At 55.4% G+C, this 16209-nt stretch overlaps 1 protein-coding gene across 1 annotated transcript; it reads left to right on the plus strand.

Annotated features, from left to right (window-relative positions):
- Positions 1–278: 278 nt before the first annotated feature.
- LOC119462054 (solute carrier family 13 member 3) lies at positions 279–6729 on the plus strand. The gene is made up of 5 exons (XM_037723406.2): positions 279–533; positions 1401–1508; positions 4020–4200; positions 5507–5668; positions 6589–6729. The coding sequence occupies exons 2-5, from the start codon at positions 1459–1461 to the stop codon at positions 6727–6729; spliced, it is 534 nt and encodes a 177-aa protein (XP_037579334.1). The 5' UTR covers positions 279–533; positions 1401–1458.
- The last annotated feature ends 9480 nt before the right edge of the window (positions 6730–16209 follow it).

Below are 16209 nucleotides of genomic sequence, written 5' to 3' on the forward strand. Positions count from 1 at the left end.
GGATACGCTATTTATTAACGTTTGCAAGATAAGTTTAGGGAGGCAGCGTAATGGTTCGTTCTCTGCGTTGCTTACTGCAAACATAAAGAGGAGACCGCGCCGTATCGTGTGTCAGCAGCGAAACTCGTGCTTACGCGTTAAAGAAAGAGGTCTACTTCAAAGTACGACAACTCGCCCGTGCGTCATGAGCGCAAGGCTTACTGCGCAATATATTTAGCCAGCTGTAGTGTCACTGGTTCGCGCTATACCGGCGAAACTGTAAGCTTTTTCTTGAAGACTGTATCACCTGGACCACAGTTGCGCTGTTCAGAGTGCTATATTGATCGCGGCATATATCGTTTCAGACGTAACGCAATCTTGTCTCTGTTGGACCTCACTTTTCAGAACTTAGCGCGTCTTCGATACTATACGTCGTGTAATAAAAATACTTACCTTTATATTGACCTCAACAGGAGAAGCGAAGCGGGCGAGTCTACAGAAGAAAAGGTCCGGGAAGAGATTGCCTGGCGGTATAAAGAGCTGGGAAAGATCAGGCGAGTGCAAAGTTGTGGTGCCTATCAATATTTCCTGCGAACCTGCTTAGGCGATAGGAGTTGTGGTCCCGCATAGCCTGAATAAAATCGACAGGGGCTAAGTGGTCACATCTCAATTTCCTAATGGAGGACGCAGACTCGGTGCGCGCTCGTTACTGCCCTGGCTGTATATGCGCTACGCAGAATTAAATCGAAGTGTGATTTTTTTTTACCACAGGCTTCTAAGGTAAGTCGTAGATTTATCAAAATTTTAAATGATATTATAGTTTATTTGCTTTGAGCGCATGCTGGTTCTTGACTGCATGAATGAAACCCACATGCTGTTTTCGTCATGGTACTGCGAACTGAGTCATAGTCGACAAGCAGTCTGAATTTACAAAAAGTGTTTCGAGGACCTTGTGTTATACGTGGCACTTGCGGTCTATAAAACTATTCCCAAAACACGCATCGTATGGACGTTCGTAAGAGTATCTTACTGCGAAATTTGTAAATGAAGTTCAAGAAAACCTTGTCTTGCTGTTATTTCGGCGTTGTTAAAAGTTAAACATAAACATTTTATTCTGTGCACAAGCGGAAACTGTAATATGGAACAATAGAGTCTGTTAACGAAACAACCTCGAAATTCGGAAAGAGCTGCGTGATTAGTGTCCCGAAAACAGAAAAACGTCGAATACTTCCATTCTATTGATGTAGCCTAACAGTGCTGATAATCCAGAGACAGGGATGCATATCGCGGCAGGGATATCTGGTTTCTTGTTATTTGAGGCGGGTATCAAAAGAGTGATTGCCATTCTGAGCACAGTCAAAGAAATTCGTTCTAATAAAATTCAGTCCCATATGTTTTTTCTCTTTTCACTACCTTCACAGCTTTGCAGAGACCTGTGTCGGCACTTTGATCGCTACACTGATCATCGCCTGGTTCGTAATGAAGCCGCAAATATTTCCGGGATGGATTGACGCTCTTCCCCATGGAGAGTAAGTCCCGCATGAAGAATGTTGTCTTATCTGGATTGACTCATTCGTTGGTCAAATGGCGAATCGAAGCATTTATTTATCAATGCGTGTTGTACGTAACTCGTAACGTAAGGTGAAGATACGACACACACAAAAAATTAAGCCAGTTCAACGCTTGTGAAATCTAATAGAACAGCGGAGCGCGGCAAGCTTGGGTTTATAGCGTAGTGGGTATGATGCTCGCCTTCGGACCGTGAGTACCCGGGTTCAAATCCCGCCTTGCCAAGAAAATTACCATAGCCTATAAATATACAGAAGACTCCAATTGACGCCAGTTTCGCTGCAGACTTGGAATGTTATAAAACTTATTTTTTTACTGGAATGTACAACAAGAGAGGTAGAGCGCTCAGCGATTGAAACGCAATACTCGGAGCGCGTGGCTGCCGGCACTGTTGGCTATACTGGTGAGCGCTGAGGACACCGAGCTCACGCATGTTCTGGATGACGATGATTTGAAGACTTATTCATCTGCAAACGGTTGGGAGATGGTGGATGTTGGCCGCATAAATCACATGAAAGCGAGAGACTCTGTGATGCATTGTGACTGCGTTTGCTCCTCTCGGCTGTCACCCAGCGCTCACCGGTGGCGAAAAAGTGCTTGCCGCCATGCGGCCCGAGCGTCGCCTCTCAATCTCTGAGCACTGTAGCACGTATGAAAACTTGAGCTCGACGCATAGTGTACGTTCCTTATATATTTGAAAACATCAATAACAAGTATATATATATATATATCCATGTACCGAATTACGGGACAGAATACTTATTTTTTCTTGGCTAACATGACTGACAGTCATGCATGACCGGAAGGTTTCCGAGGTAATGAACAAACTTATGCCAGCACGCGGATAAATGCGTCTATATCATTCTGACGCGCCGCAGCACGCAAGACAAGTCCTGCTGGTTAGAGTGAACTGCGCTATGGCCGCCGCTACAGGGCGCGACTCACACCGCGGGCGTGATTAAGGTCCCAATATATATATGCGCGTGATTAGACTGGCCAGTGGCGCTACAGATGTCGCACTTCGATGGTGCGCGAGGAGGGCCCGACGGGAGACCGCCAGCGTTAGTCAGCGCACAGTGAAATATTAAATATAACGTTAGTTTGACGTTATCTGCTCATACCAGATCATACACCACGTAGCTCCGCAGGAAGGCTAGTGTGCTTGGTATGGTATGCGCCCGCAAAACGCTCATGCCAACAGCGGAAGGCTGAACGCTGCTCTGGATCCGCCACCAAGGCGGTATAGCGTATCGACGGGGCGCCCATTTCGCTTAGTTGTGTTGGCAGCTAAACGCGTTCTTTGCCTCTGGAGACTGTAACGCGCCGCGCGCAAGTCGCGCACGCGCCGTCAGCGATTGCACGACAACGGCGATGGCAGTGCCGACGGTGCGAATGCACCTCGAGCGCCGTATAAAAAATAAAAAATATGCTCTAGGTGTGACGAAAGTGCATGAAATATGCGGAACAATGAAGCTCACAAAAGGCATTCTCTACTATTATGAAAATGACTATTCTATTCTTTAAAGAAGCATATGAGCAGCGTGAAAGAATAAAATTCATGAGTCACTGCACGATGTGAAGGTGGACGGCCAGCGAAGCTGTTTAGCGCCCGACAGAGGTGACACATAATTTCGAACAAAGGTACGAACATATTATTGTCTGATCGGTAGGCGACGTTTAGCTGCGGCACCAAATGCGTATTTATATAAAACGTTGCAACTCGAGAAGGTCATAAAGACATCCGACACTCCTCGACGAGTTTCCCGTTCTGATCTCGTCGGAAACCTCCGAGCCGCCCCCAGAGGCCCTGGCAACAGTCACCAACGCCGCGCGCGTTCGGTGCGAACGCGGGCAAAACGGCGACGGCGTCCACAACAGTTCTCCGTGTTGCTGGTGCTGCTGCATGTCCAAGTTATACAGCTGATAAAACTACTATCTTACTCCGTATAGCTCTCTACTAAGTTGCTATCGCAATTGATGCTTGGCCTTTCGGGTTGAAACTGCGACATTTTTTTTTCACTTATCCTTCCAGCATTTGCATTCTTGAGAGTTCTGAGAGTTCTGAACGGATGCGTTAAAGTCGCTGAATGTACCTTTGCAGATTGCAATGGGTGTGTGAATGTTTGAGTATGTTGGTAGTCCATTTTGCATACCAGCACACAAAACAATGGCAGTGAAACGATTGATCCGAACACATTGGTTTTGTGATAAACGCTTAATTGGTTCAAGACATATAAACCTTTGAGTTATGCACGTAAATATGCACGTAAAGTTCGTGCGTAAATCTTTCCCGGTTCTTATACTATTGTGCGCTCCTCTTCTACAGTGACAAGGGAATAAGAAGTCCCACTTTCTGCCGAAGGCCACATTAAGCAGAACTCCTTTTCTTGCTTTGAATTTTGACGATGTGCGCTGTAAGTGTATTCGTGTCCTTCAGGCTGTGTCACCCATCGTTTCTTTCCGGATTGTAGGCTCGTGCAGCCCAGCGCCTTGATCGCCTTGATGGCGCTGCTGCTCTTCGTAATACCGAAGAATCCTGGAAACCCGTGGCAGTCACAGTCACTTCTCACGTGGGAGGAGGCGGTCAAGGGTGTCAAGTGGGGCGTCGTGATCCTCGTGGGAGGAGGCATGACTCTGTCGGAGGCCTGCAAGGTTGAGTAAAATCGAAGAGAGTGTGTCCTTGACCTAGCGTTGCTGTATCATTGTTGAGCCGAGACGTGACTGGATCGGGGAACACTAATGACGAGCAAAAGAGAGTTTCGCTTTAATAAGAAGCCAAAAACGACAACAATAAGTAAGACTCGAAGTCAGGTGCCATAAATGCTCTTAAAACAGCTCACGATAGAGATCTCAAAAGATACACTGGAACGTCAAGTCGGCTCGCATAAATGCAGAAAGTAAAACTCACGAAAAAGGCAGCTTAAATCAAGATAGAATACAATGTCAGCTCACATAAATACACAAAACACAGTTGGCAAGTGAGGTCGAATGAAACACCCTGAATGAAACACCCACAGAGAACACAGTCAGGTCACACAAAGGCTCATGAACTGTTCTGTGGCACCGACTGGAATAGTAGTCAATGCATACTCAGAAAAAAGAAAAAAAAAGCATCATGCTGATTTAAAAAAAATGCCAGAGACGCTTAACACGGCTTACGCGTGGGTATGTGGAAGCATTATACCGTTTGTAGAACGCAAAAAGTCATGAACGCGCTCATTTCATACACCCATGACGTGCCGCCGCTTCCTCCCCATTGTCTGCGCCATCACGTGCCCAATGGCGCGCGCACCAGGCCACACCTTTCGTCAGCCAGATGGCTGCGACGTGAGGTGTGCAATCACGCACGCACTAGGCACACCTTTACTAAGCCAGAAGCGTTGAGGCGCTTTGGCATCGGGGAACCGTGCTCGTCTCGCACCTAGAGGCTCGGGTTAGATTCCACCCAGACCGAAATGTCCCAAATTTCTTTTCAGAGCCATTAATTTCCTTTGTTTACAGGAACTTCCCTGAGAATGCGACGTCAATGCGAACATTTTTACGCGTTTTTATTATTTGCGCCATCGGCCCTTTTGGTACGATCTTTCGGTCACGCCGACTACGCGCATATAATCATTTCGCATTAAAGGAACTACCAGCCCGAACAGGGAACACAGAGGGGAAAAGCAGACACAAGGAGGTCAAATGAAACACACTCAGTGTCCAGCCTTCGCGATGTTTGTTGTTCAGAATAAGTTCAAAATAAGCCATGTACCAAACAGCTCTAGAGAACACAGTCCTACACCATAACCAAGGCATTGACAAGGACAAACGGTTCCCGCGAATGAGGGGCTTTGTTAATGCAGTCCCTTATTCCTGTTCAAAGAACGAGCGAAAATTGCCCAATGACTTTGCTCGCAATGTTGTTCACAGCATGAGCAATCGTGAGAGTGATGCACTTGATCGTTGCTATCTCCAGCAATCTGGACTTTCTTCGATACTGGTGGACAACGTGAAGGGCATGGACGTACTGCCACCGGCTCTCACGGCTTTGCTGTTCTGCTTCGCTGCGTCTATGTTCACGGAGATAACAAGCAACACCGCCACGAGTTCCATACTTCTGCCCCTCGTCTGCGACATGGTAAACAGCTGATAACTATGCGCAGCGAATTCTTACTCTGACAGCGTATCCTCGCTCTGTGGCGGATAAAACATTACAACGTCTACTCGACTGCCTTCGCACTTGGCGTTACCACCATTATCGCTCATCTAGTTGGAGCTGCTTCGCATGCTCTTTTGCATACATCTACATTCATTTTTCTGTATGAGGGCCCTGAGAGATGAATAACTAACAAGCTAGGAAAAAGTGACCCGCAATCCTACAGAGACTGACGTTGCGCGCAAACGTTTACGCAAGGGAGCGGCACGCACGGAATTCTTGCGATGGACTCGCCTGTACACTTTTATGCTGTATATTATACTGTATACTAGCTGATTGAGCCTTAGCAGCACGCAATGTGGTTTGTCGTTTTGCTCGCCTCTCGCTTGCGTCCCCCTTGCGGCCGTCACCCCCTCACAACTGGCACGACGAATGACCCCGACGCAGCGATGTAACTAGTGTCAGGGCAATGTTGGTCAGCGCAAGTGTCTGTGCTTGGCGGATGAGGGAAGCGTCGTCGCATGTGCGCGATCAGCTCACACTAAAAGCGCTAGGCTAGTTCTCCTACATCGGCCCCAGCGTTCACGGCCGCCAACTTAAGCCTCAGTTACTTTCCATCCTTGACAGCAGATGGCGGTAGTTGACTGCTCGTTGACCCACGAGAACGGCGAGATACCGAGGGAAACCACAAAAGGTGGCGTGACTCGGAGAATAATGCTTCGTAATAAAAATACGATCGCGTTCTGCGGCCTAGATTTCTGCGCTCGCTAACCTGCAAAGGGGCAAGGTTAATCTATATACCACGGCCTTCTGATAGTCCAAGTGTAGTTTTGGGTCGCTGAACCTCGTCAATCAATAACTATGACGTGTTTTAGTATATTGCAGCGTTGTCCATGGCGCAGGCTGTCGCACTGAGGCTGCACCCCATCTACCTGGCCATGCCTGTGGCAGTCGCCTGTTCGTCGCCTTCATCATACCCGCCGGTACACCGCCGAATGCCATCGCCTACGACCTGGCCAAGCTCCGCATTCCGGATATTGTAAGAACCGAGCAGACATGCCCTGGGTAGTGTACCTGGCTTGTTGGAACAAGGGCTGACCACCTTTCTTTTACAGCGAAGCTGTTGATGCGGCCCCTGTGCCGTCGTTGTCGGACTTCGCTAAAACAGGGGCCACGTGACCTAACGGGAGAGGAGAGGAAAACAGCTCAACAGGGTGTAAGGGGTTGGAGTGACCCTTTAGCCCTGTGAAATGCTGTGAGAGGGTGCAGGCGAAAAGGAGAATGGGGAGTGGGGTTGCAGTAAGTCGCGCCGTCCAATACTCGCGTTGGAGGGGGAGAGCGTGAGGCACGCCACCAATGTCGGTGTAGGAAAAAAGTAGGTCAACGGAGGAGGGGGTGTTAGAGGAGTTCGCGTTAGCGTGGGTTGTACGTATATACGGAACTTCGATCAAGCACTCTTGCCTGGGAACGTCGTAGAAAAAAAAGTGTGCGGAACGCGCTAGGAACGCCGTCCCCCGTGGACCCCGACATGTACCATTCCCGCAAGTAGCGCCGTTTGGGCCAGCCGAGCGGCCGCGAATCTTCACAGAGTGGAAGGGGCAGTGATTTTTTTTTTCTGTGTCGTATTTTCCTGTGCTCTGCTATCATGGGTAAGACTGATGCCCTCCTGCCCGTGGCTTCTCGCAAATTTTATGCCAGTGAAAAATATATCGTTTTCGTTTTTACCAGTGTGCCGGCAGTGAGCCCTTATTAGAGCTGCTGCAATTCGCGCAGCTACTCGTAAAATGAAAGGAAGTGAACTGTATGGCTTCCATTGATGTTCATGGAAACAGAGACAGGCTTTTGGGCACTCCAAGTGCATTTTTGCCGTCGCCGTCATCGTCGTCGTCGCGGTGAGGTTCCGTATGACCTTAACGGCGATGAAATCGTCGCGGCCGGTAAGTGGTTCTTGAGGGAAAGGGAAAGGTTGGCGCTATCTTCTGCAGCCCTTGAGGGAGCACGGCTCAGCGCCAACGGGGAGGGGTAAGTGGGAGCGAAAGAAGGGATAGAGTGGAGACGCCATGGCTGGGCGAAGCAAAACCGGCAGGCATAGGCGGCACGTATCAGGCCGAGATGGAAGGCCTTGGCGTGCTGCAGAGTCTGCAGGGGTGTTGTGCCAGGCCGGTCAGGCCCGGGGTGGAGTGGGAGGCCGTGAGGCCTTCCCGCTTGTAGAAATGTCCTTAGAGGCGTGCGGAGAGCCCTGACGAGTCAAGGAACTCCACGACGCCTCGAAGTGCAGAAAGGTGGTGTCGGCCGGGGAAGAGGAGATCTTCCTCCTTGCCACAGGGGAGGCCCAGGCGGCGGAACTCCTGCAGGAGTGGGCCCCGCTGCTGGAGGTACGCCGGGCAGGCCAGCAGGAGATGTTCGATCGTCTCCGGCTCCCCGCAGGAGCTGCAGGCCGGGGACGTCGCTCGTCCCAGTCGGTAGCTGCGTGCTGCCGTCCAGCTGCAGCCGATGCGGAGCCGGAGAAGGAGCGAGGTCTCCCTGCGAGCCAGGCCTCGCTGGGGGAGTGGTCGTGGGGGGCATCCCAGTGCCACCCGTTTGTCTGGGTGGTGGGTCGCCAGGTGTCGCCGCAGCCTCAGTCCTGTGAAGTCGCCCTCCGTCACGGCCCGACTGAGGGGCACAGTGGTGTGGTGGGCGTCCTTCGCCAGGGTGTCGGCTGCCTCGTTGCCCGGGATCCCTACGTGGGCGGGGATCCAGTGCAGGGACACCGGGTGGCCTGCGTCCTGCAGCGCTGTCAGCCGGGTAGACAGCAGTGCGACTCCAAGGCTGGCGCTTTCTGGCCTCTGCAGGCCGAGGAGGGCTGCCCTGGAGTCGCAGAGGATGGCCGCTGGTACCCCAGGAAGCTCCTCAGAGAGTAGGTCGACGGCCAGGTGGAGGCCTGCCACCTCCGCTGCAGTCGAGCTGGCGTGTCTGGGCAGTCGACACTGCCTGCTCTTCTGCAGGGCTGGTGCCGTGCAGGCCGCCGTGGCAGAGCCGGTGTCCGGTACCACCGAACCGTCGACGTACACCAGGAGGTGGTCTCCGAGGGTCTCGTCCAGGAGGCAGGCGGCCGTCTGCTGCAGGGCGCAAGCGGGTGAGCGCCTCTTCGAAATCCCGGGCAGCTCCGTGGCGATGGGGACAGGAGGCCTCTGCGGTGGGGGCAGCTGTACCGCATTCGGCGGTGGGTTGCCAACCACCTCCTCGTAGAGGCGGCACAGCTGACCCATCCTTGAGGAAGGCCGGGACTGGAGGCGACGCAGCAGGCCTCTGCCATCAGGAGCATGGTGGAGGCGGTCGACGTGCCTCAGCCCCTGCTGCAGGAAGAGGAGCGACAGGGGCCATGCTCCAGCCTCCGCAAGGGTAGCGGCAATCTGGGAGCTCCGGGGGACGCCCAGGCAGAGTCGGATGGCCGCCCGGTGCTGCAGCTCCAACTTTTCGAGGCGGCGTGGCGGCAGCGCCACCAGCGGGAGGGCGTACCGCAGGCGTGATGTGGCCGCCGCCTCGTAGAGCCGCAGGGCCCACTTCACCGAGCAGCCCTCTCCATGAGCAAGGAGCTGCGACACGGCCTTGCGGACCCTGATGGTCTGGGTCTGCATGGCCCCGACTGCCGGTCGCCAGGTTAGCCGGTGGTCGATGCGCAGCCCAAGGTACGACACAGTCGTACTCCATGGGATGCGCACGCCTTCCAGCTGCAGCCGGGGAGCTGAGCGCCGTGCCGCTGCTCTCGGGTGGACGAGGAGGGCCACCGTCTTCCCCGTCGAAACCGAGAGTCCGATGCTTCCCAGGTAGGCGGCCGTGGTGTCCAGGGCTCTCTGGAGGGCCAGGCACACGTGGCGGCTTGACTGTGGCGGTCCCCGCACCCACAGGGCGATGTCATCCGCGTAGATGGAGCACTCCACCTTGTAGTGAGGGTCGGTCGGCAGTGCAGCAGGCAACCGGGCCAGGGCGAGGTTGAAGAGAAACGGGCTCACCACTGACCCTTGTGGTACGCCTGCTGCGACCGGACGGGGAGTGCTCCTTGCATGGCCCACGCGGACCCTGAGGGTGCGGTCGTTCAGGAACGATGACAGGAACCGCCGCAGGTTGCCGCCAATGCCCAGGAGGTCCAGAGCCTGCTGGACGACCGCATGTGGGAGGCCATCGAACGCCCCCTTGACGTCGATGAGGAGGAGCATGGCGAGGTCTCCGCTGGCCCTGGCGTCCTCCAGGGTGGAGACGACGTCTGCGATGGAGTCCGCAGTGCACCTTCGGCGCCGGAAGCCTGTCTGCTGGTCCGCGAGGAACCCGCAGGCGCGGGCCACCCATTCGAGCCGTGCCAGAGCAATGGCCTCCATCACCTTGCAGGCAGCGGAGGTGAGAGAGACCGGTCGGTATGAGGACAGCTCGTTAGCCGGCTTATTGCTCTTCAGAATGGGGGCCACGATGGCTGTGCGCCAGGCCTCCGGCACCTGTCCTGACCACCAGATGTTGTTGTAGCAGTCGAGCAGGCGTCGTTGCTCACTGGTGGCCAGGTTGCGGAGCATCTGGAGTGTCACTCCGTCTGCTCCCGGTGCACTGCGACGCTTGCCCCTCCTCAGGGCCATCTGCAGCTCGTGGAGAGTCAGTGGGTCCTGGCAGATGGCCGCGATCTGGCTGGTCGCCCACTCCGGATGCAGCTCCAGCAGGCAGGTAGGCGGATTGGCAGGGGGAAGTCCGACCGGCAGGATGGCCGCAGCGAGGGCAGCCGGGGGGGCGAAGTGGTCCGCTAGCAACTCCGCCAGGGCCGCCTCGCTGATGCCCAGCGAGATAGCCACCGCGAGGACGGGGTGGCGGTTGACCTTCCTGCCGGTCAGGGACTTTAGGAGGCGCCAGGCCAGGGGGCCCTTGGAGCGGTTCTCGATGGTGGCGCAGAGGCTCCCCCAGCTCTGGCTCCTTCTGCGCCTGGCCTGTCGTCTGCAGCGGGCATCCGCTCTCCTGTATTCGGTCCAGTGCTCTGCATTGCCCGTCCGGATTGCTCGGCGCTCCACGCGTCGCCTGGACGCACGGAGGTTGAGCAGGAGCAGATCCGGGGCAGGAGTATCGGGCAGAGCAGAGCACTGGACTGTGGCTGCCTGGGCGCACTCCATGATGGCACTCAGGAGGTCACAGCCATCTTCCAACTCACTGCAGCGCTTCCTGAACAGGGACCAGTCTGTGACGTGGTATGTTCGTGACCTCGGCCTTCTCCCACACCCGGGGGTGATCAAGATGGGGAAGTGATCAGATCCCCAAGTGTCGGGAGTTGTAGCCCAGTCATAGGAGCGCTGCTCGGTGGTGAGGGAGAGGTCGATGGCTGTGCTCACCCCACGGCGGACGTACGTGGGTCCTCCTTTGTTGAGTACCACCAGGCCTGCTCGGCTGATGGCGTTGCAGAGGTCCCTGCCTCGGCGGGTGCACCTGCGGCTGCCCCAGTCGGTGTGGTGGGCGTTGAAGTCACCGCACAGGACTGCATGTCCGCCGAGGCGTGCTGCAAGCCGCACCAGGCTGGAGGGGTCCCACTGTTGTCCAGGACGAACGTAGACGCTCGCCACAGTCGTGTCCTGTCTGTCAAGGCGTACCGTGACAGCACAGCACTCCATGGCGCCGCCTACGACGTCCGAGACTGGGGTCACCGAGTGGGCCAGGCTGCTGCGGACGTAGATGGCAGTCCTCGGCTTCCCCTTCTTGTGGGCACCCTGCAGGCAGGGAGCGTCCGTGCAGCTCTGCGTCGAGCAGGTGGTGGCGCCAGAGTAGCCCGTGTATCCCGGCAGCCGCAGGTCCTCGGCCACAGTGTACACCTCCTGCAGTGCGAGGACGTCGAAATCACACCGCAGGAGGTGCGCGCACAGCTCTGCATGCCGCCGCCGCAGTGAGTTGGTGTTCCATTGGAGAACACTCGGGCGGCGACGGCATTTCCCAGCTGTGGCTGGTGAGGGATCAGCCATGCTGGTTGACTGTGGTCGGGACTGCCACTGCCTGCAGGCAGATGGCTCGGAGGGGGCTCTCGGCAGGCAGCATCTCCCCGATGGCCTTCAGGGCGAGCTGCAGGCTGGCAATGATCTGGTCCCGAGGGTCCGGGCCAGGCATTGCCAGTGATGCTGGGGCTGTGGTGGGCTCGCTCCCAGGGGTGGCTGGCGGCTGGCGTCGCTGCTTCCGTGGGGCCGGTGTGGGTGGCCGTCCGGGGGGGGCTGCCTTCTGCTGGGGCGCCTGTGGGAGGCCGGCCAGTGCCTGTGCATAAGACAGGCCTTGCACAGGCGTTGAGGTGGCCTTGGCCCGCAGGTTCTCCTCCCGGACACCAGCGCGGACTGCCCGGCGGGAGAGGGGAGCAGGCGCTGTTGCCAAGATGGTGGCCACCCTGCGTTCCTCCTGCCACCTGGGGCAGGCAGGAGTATTTGCGGGGTGGTGGCCACCGCAGTTGCGGCAGTGGGCCGCGTTGGGGCAGCTGTCACCCTGCTCGTGAGACCTCCCACAATGACGGCAGCTGGATGGCGAGTCGCAGGAGGCAGCCACGTGCCCAAAGCGGCCACACTGCTGGCACTGCAGTGGACGCGGTCTGGACGGTCGCACCCTGAACCGGAGCTTGTAGAGGCTCACATGCTCAGGGGGGACCGGCCCCGCGAACCGGATGGTGATGGTGTTGGCCTCCCTGGTAGCAGCCAGCACTGGGACTCCCGACTCGATGGCCCCCAGCAGGTCCGCGTCTGCGGGGATGCCGTCGGCGCCGTGGACAAGACCAGTGCTCCTGCCTCGCTCGGCAGGCTGCCGGGCAGTCACCGGTATTCCCCGGAGCTCCGTGGTGGCCAGCAGCTCCTCCAAGCACCTCTGGGTGGTGGCGTCGGCGGCCACGATGTTGCGCCTGTGATTGACTCTCACAGCGGCAACACCTGGCCGCGCTGAGAGCACCGCCGCAAGAGAGAGGCGTGGTGCTCCTCTGAAAGTGCCACCCGCCACAGATGGGCGGAAGAGGGCCGTGCCAATGACCGCGGGGTTCACCGGGATGGCAGCACTCACTGGTGCCCTTGCGCGGCGGCGATCGGCCTTGGACAGCACCAGCTGGAAGCCCTCAGCTGGTGGTGCATGGGTGGTTGGGGCCTCCTGTGCAGCAGCCTTTGCTGTGGGTGTGCCGGAGCCCTCCAGAGTGGGCGTCGGGGCCGGAGGGGCAGCAGGGGGGGAAGCCTGTTTGGGTGCAGAGCTTTTCCCCGCCTTCTTCTGCTTCTTGTTTTTCCCCTCCTGCCTCGGTAGAGTGTGGTGGGGGGGATCCTTCAGGAACCTCGCCGCTGGGTGGGCGAGGCCGTGCTGCGTCGGACCGGCTGGGGCTCTGTCTGCTCGGGGATCGTGCGCGAGCCCCAACGGCACAGACTCGGGCGCGTCACGAGCATCCGCCGTAGCAGACGACGCAGGAGAGCTCGCGCCAGCCTCACCGGCAGCCGGAGGAGCGACCGTGTTGATGCGCGCGCCCTCCCTCGGTGAGAGCGCGAAGGAGGCAGCGGACGACTCGCCGGGCGTCCGAGGGGCGGCGCTGGTGGTCGAGAGGAGCAGGAGAGCCGGCGCAGCCGGCGGATCGGCGGGGGCGCCATCTCGTGCCGCGGGCGATGACGAGGAGGCGGCTGAGTCCCTCGGGCGCCGGGAGATGGCGTCGCCGTCGTCCCTGCTCTCCGGGCAAGGTGGGGCGGTCGGCGGCGGCAGCCTGCGGCGACCGGTTTGCTCCTCCTCCTCGCTCTCTGCTTCGCGCATGCGTTTGCGCGAGGAGGAGGAGTCCATGGCCTCCTCGTCGTCGGATGGGGGCAGCGGGGTGCTCGCCATGGCAGCAATGGCGGCGTCTTGCTCCGAGGGGGGAAGGATCGCTTGCGGGAAAGGTTTAGCCGGCGCCACGTGTGTCTCGGTGACGGCGGGCGCGGCCGCGGCGGCAGCTGCTTGGGTGGTGGTGGCCTGTTTCTTTATCCACGCGTCCACGATCTCGGCGGCGCGCACCTCTAGTTCGCCTCGCTCACGCGACGCTTGTAGCGTCACGGGCACAAAGGTCGCGAGTGACGCGCTCGCACTTCGACGATGGCCCGCGCGCGGCGGGCGCTCTCCTGGCCTGCGGAAGCCCTCCATGCCGTTCGGCTCCGCAGTCAACACGCGAACCGCGCGTCACAGGGGGCAAACACACTACACGCACGTCGCGCGCACAGCACCGACCACGCGATGCGCGCACGAGGCGGCACAGCCGGGGACGCGGCACAGATGTCGGGTTGGGAACGCCACTCGCGGAGCACAACACTGAAGCAAATCCACTCGTCGCACGATACAAGCCCGCAGGGAACACACAGGGTTGCGCGTTGGGACGCGCAAATCGTGCGCGGCTGCAGGTGACGTCGCCGACGATGGTGAGCCACGCGGCTCGTGCAGCACACGCCGGGGCGATGTGCAGGCACGACCGCACGGGAGAAGAGCTAGGCGCGACTGGCGAGGCGAGGTCGTCGGAGCGAGACGCAACACAACCTCTCTCTTCGACAGTCAGGGCGAACTCCATTGCCTCGTTGGTGCTGCTAAAAAAAAAAAAAAAAAAAAAAAAAAAAAAAAAAAAAAAATCTGTCTCTCTCTCTCTCATTTTCTTTCTCTCTCCCGAGCATAGCGCGCGACGCTCCGCGAGGTGGTTGCTGCTTGCCATGGCTACGGCACGGCTGGCTTTTCGTGAAACATGCACATTTTACGGCTGGCTTTAACAGCTTCTTTGTTAAAAAGCCAGTTATAAGTTATCTCATAATAACTAATAATAAAAATGGAATTTCACAAATATCCGGAGGTGCTATTTTCTTCCTACTATACATGAAGCGCTCATGCGTATGAATTGGTCGCAAAAAGCTGGCAGGGCGCTAGGATCCATTCAGTGGAACCTCAAAAGCTCAGAGTTTGCTTTAAAAAATACTGCATATTTAACATGTGTTCGACCAATATTGGAACACGCTTGTCCCCTGCGGGATTCATCGGAGATCACTTTCATTGACCGTTTAGATAAGGTGTAGTACCAAGTGGCCAGGTTTCTCTTCAGGCAATATGACAGATGGGTGAGCGTCACTGCACTGAAGTATGAGATTTGCTGGGAGTATCTTTTTTTGCAACGACGGAAATTGAGAACTAAATTCTTTTTCCAAGTGTATGTCAGCAAAAATTGAATTGACAAAGCAAGATACTTTATGAAACCACATCTCAAAGCATAACAACATGCTAAAAATGAAATATCAGTCTGGGAGAAATTTGTTTCCAAATTTCTTTTTCTATTTTTTTTTAAATGTTGGGAGTATTATTGAGTGTAATGGTTTGATTGAAGAACGAGTGTACTGCAAAAAATGAAGACATATTTTTTGAAATGCTGTAACCCCTGTTATAACACCTTCTAGCAATGTGTGGCGATTTCTGAATAAAGGAAAGAAAAAAAAAGGCACTTTTCCCACGAGAACACGTTTGGTAAGCTAGAAAAGACATAAAAACGACAGATGGGTGATGCCGCCGCCTTGAAATCCCCACATCAATATTTTGCCGCGATTTTGACGCCGTCTGCTCAGGCCTAGTTAAATTTATCGGTAGAAGTGGAAAATACTGCACTCTAAAAGAGCCAAAGAATGACTTAGGACGTTTTAAGAACATTTACTGAACACAACGGCCCAAATGCAAATATTTTCCAAACCGTGAACTCACAATGACGTGGCGGTCATGAGGTTTCGGTGTGAAATTAAAGAATAAAACTTTCACCGTCATTTTGTGTTCTAAAGAAACAACACAGGTATTACCGCGAAATTAATGGACACTTTATCAATCTAAACTGATTCAGCGTTTCTCTTTAATGTGTTCCTTTAACATGAATCTATATCCAAGTACACGAGTACTTTTCTTTTTTTCATTTCGCCTCCTTCAAAATGTGGCCACCGCAACCGAAATTGAACCCTCGACCTGAGCTGCCACATACCACAGCCACGGGGCTGCCGTGGGAGTTAGCAGAAATTATCATCCACGTTTTTGTAGATGGCAAGATAGCATGACGACGACGGTGTGACGACAGCAGCAGCAAGACCAATAAGGCATGACGGTGCGGTGGCGTGATGACAACGGAATGACAACAGAATGACAAAGTATAAAAACACTGATTGGAGTCTTAAGGGAGGCACAACAATGGATTTGAGGGCTGATCCAAATGATTGTGCTACATGCAGGATAGAATATACCACCTTGTCACTGTGTGCTGCATTGTGCTCAGCAGAACACCATATCCATTGAGCCACCACGGCTGGTGACCGACACAGGAAGGTGGAGGCAAGAGGGAAAAGTTTATATTCTAGATTTTAACGTTGTGAAACCGCACAGTGGGTTATGAGGTGCACCGCAGTGGAGAACTCTGGATTGTACATGCACATAGATTTAAGTACAAGAGCGTGTTTGCATTTCGCCTTCATCAACATGCGGACTGCCCTGGTCGTAAATTGTACCTGCGAGCCGTGTAACAGCAGTGCAGCAGTGGTGAAACG

Source organism: Dermacentor silvarum, chromosome 8, assembly GCF_013339745.2.
Source record: "Dermacentor silvarum isolate Dsil-2018 chromosome 8, BIME_Dsil_1.4, whole genome shotgun sequence".
NCBI classification, from domain to species: Eukaryota; Metazoa; Arthropoda; class Arachnida; order Ixodida; family Ixodidae; genus Dermacentor; species Dermacentor silvarum.

What these genes read in the sequence shown, in the direction of transcription:
- LOC119462054 (XM_037723406.2), top strand. Translation starts at nt 1,459, where the DNA reads ATGAAGCCGCAAATATTTCCGGGATGGATTGACGCTCTTCCCCATGGA. An exon ending in GACGCTCTTCCCCATGGAGA is followed by an intron (nt 1,509 to 4,019) that starts GTAAGTCCCGCA and finishes TCCGGATTGTAG; the next exon opens with GCTCGTGCAGCCCAGCGCCT. An exon ending in TGCCCCTCGTCTGCGACATG is followed by an intron (nt 5,669 to 6,588) that starts GTAAACAGCTGA and finishes TCCATGGCGCAG; the next exon opens with GCTGTCGCACTGAGGCTGCA.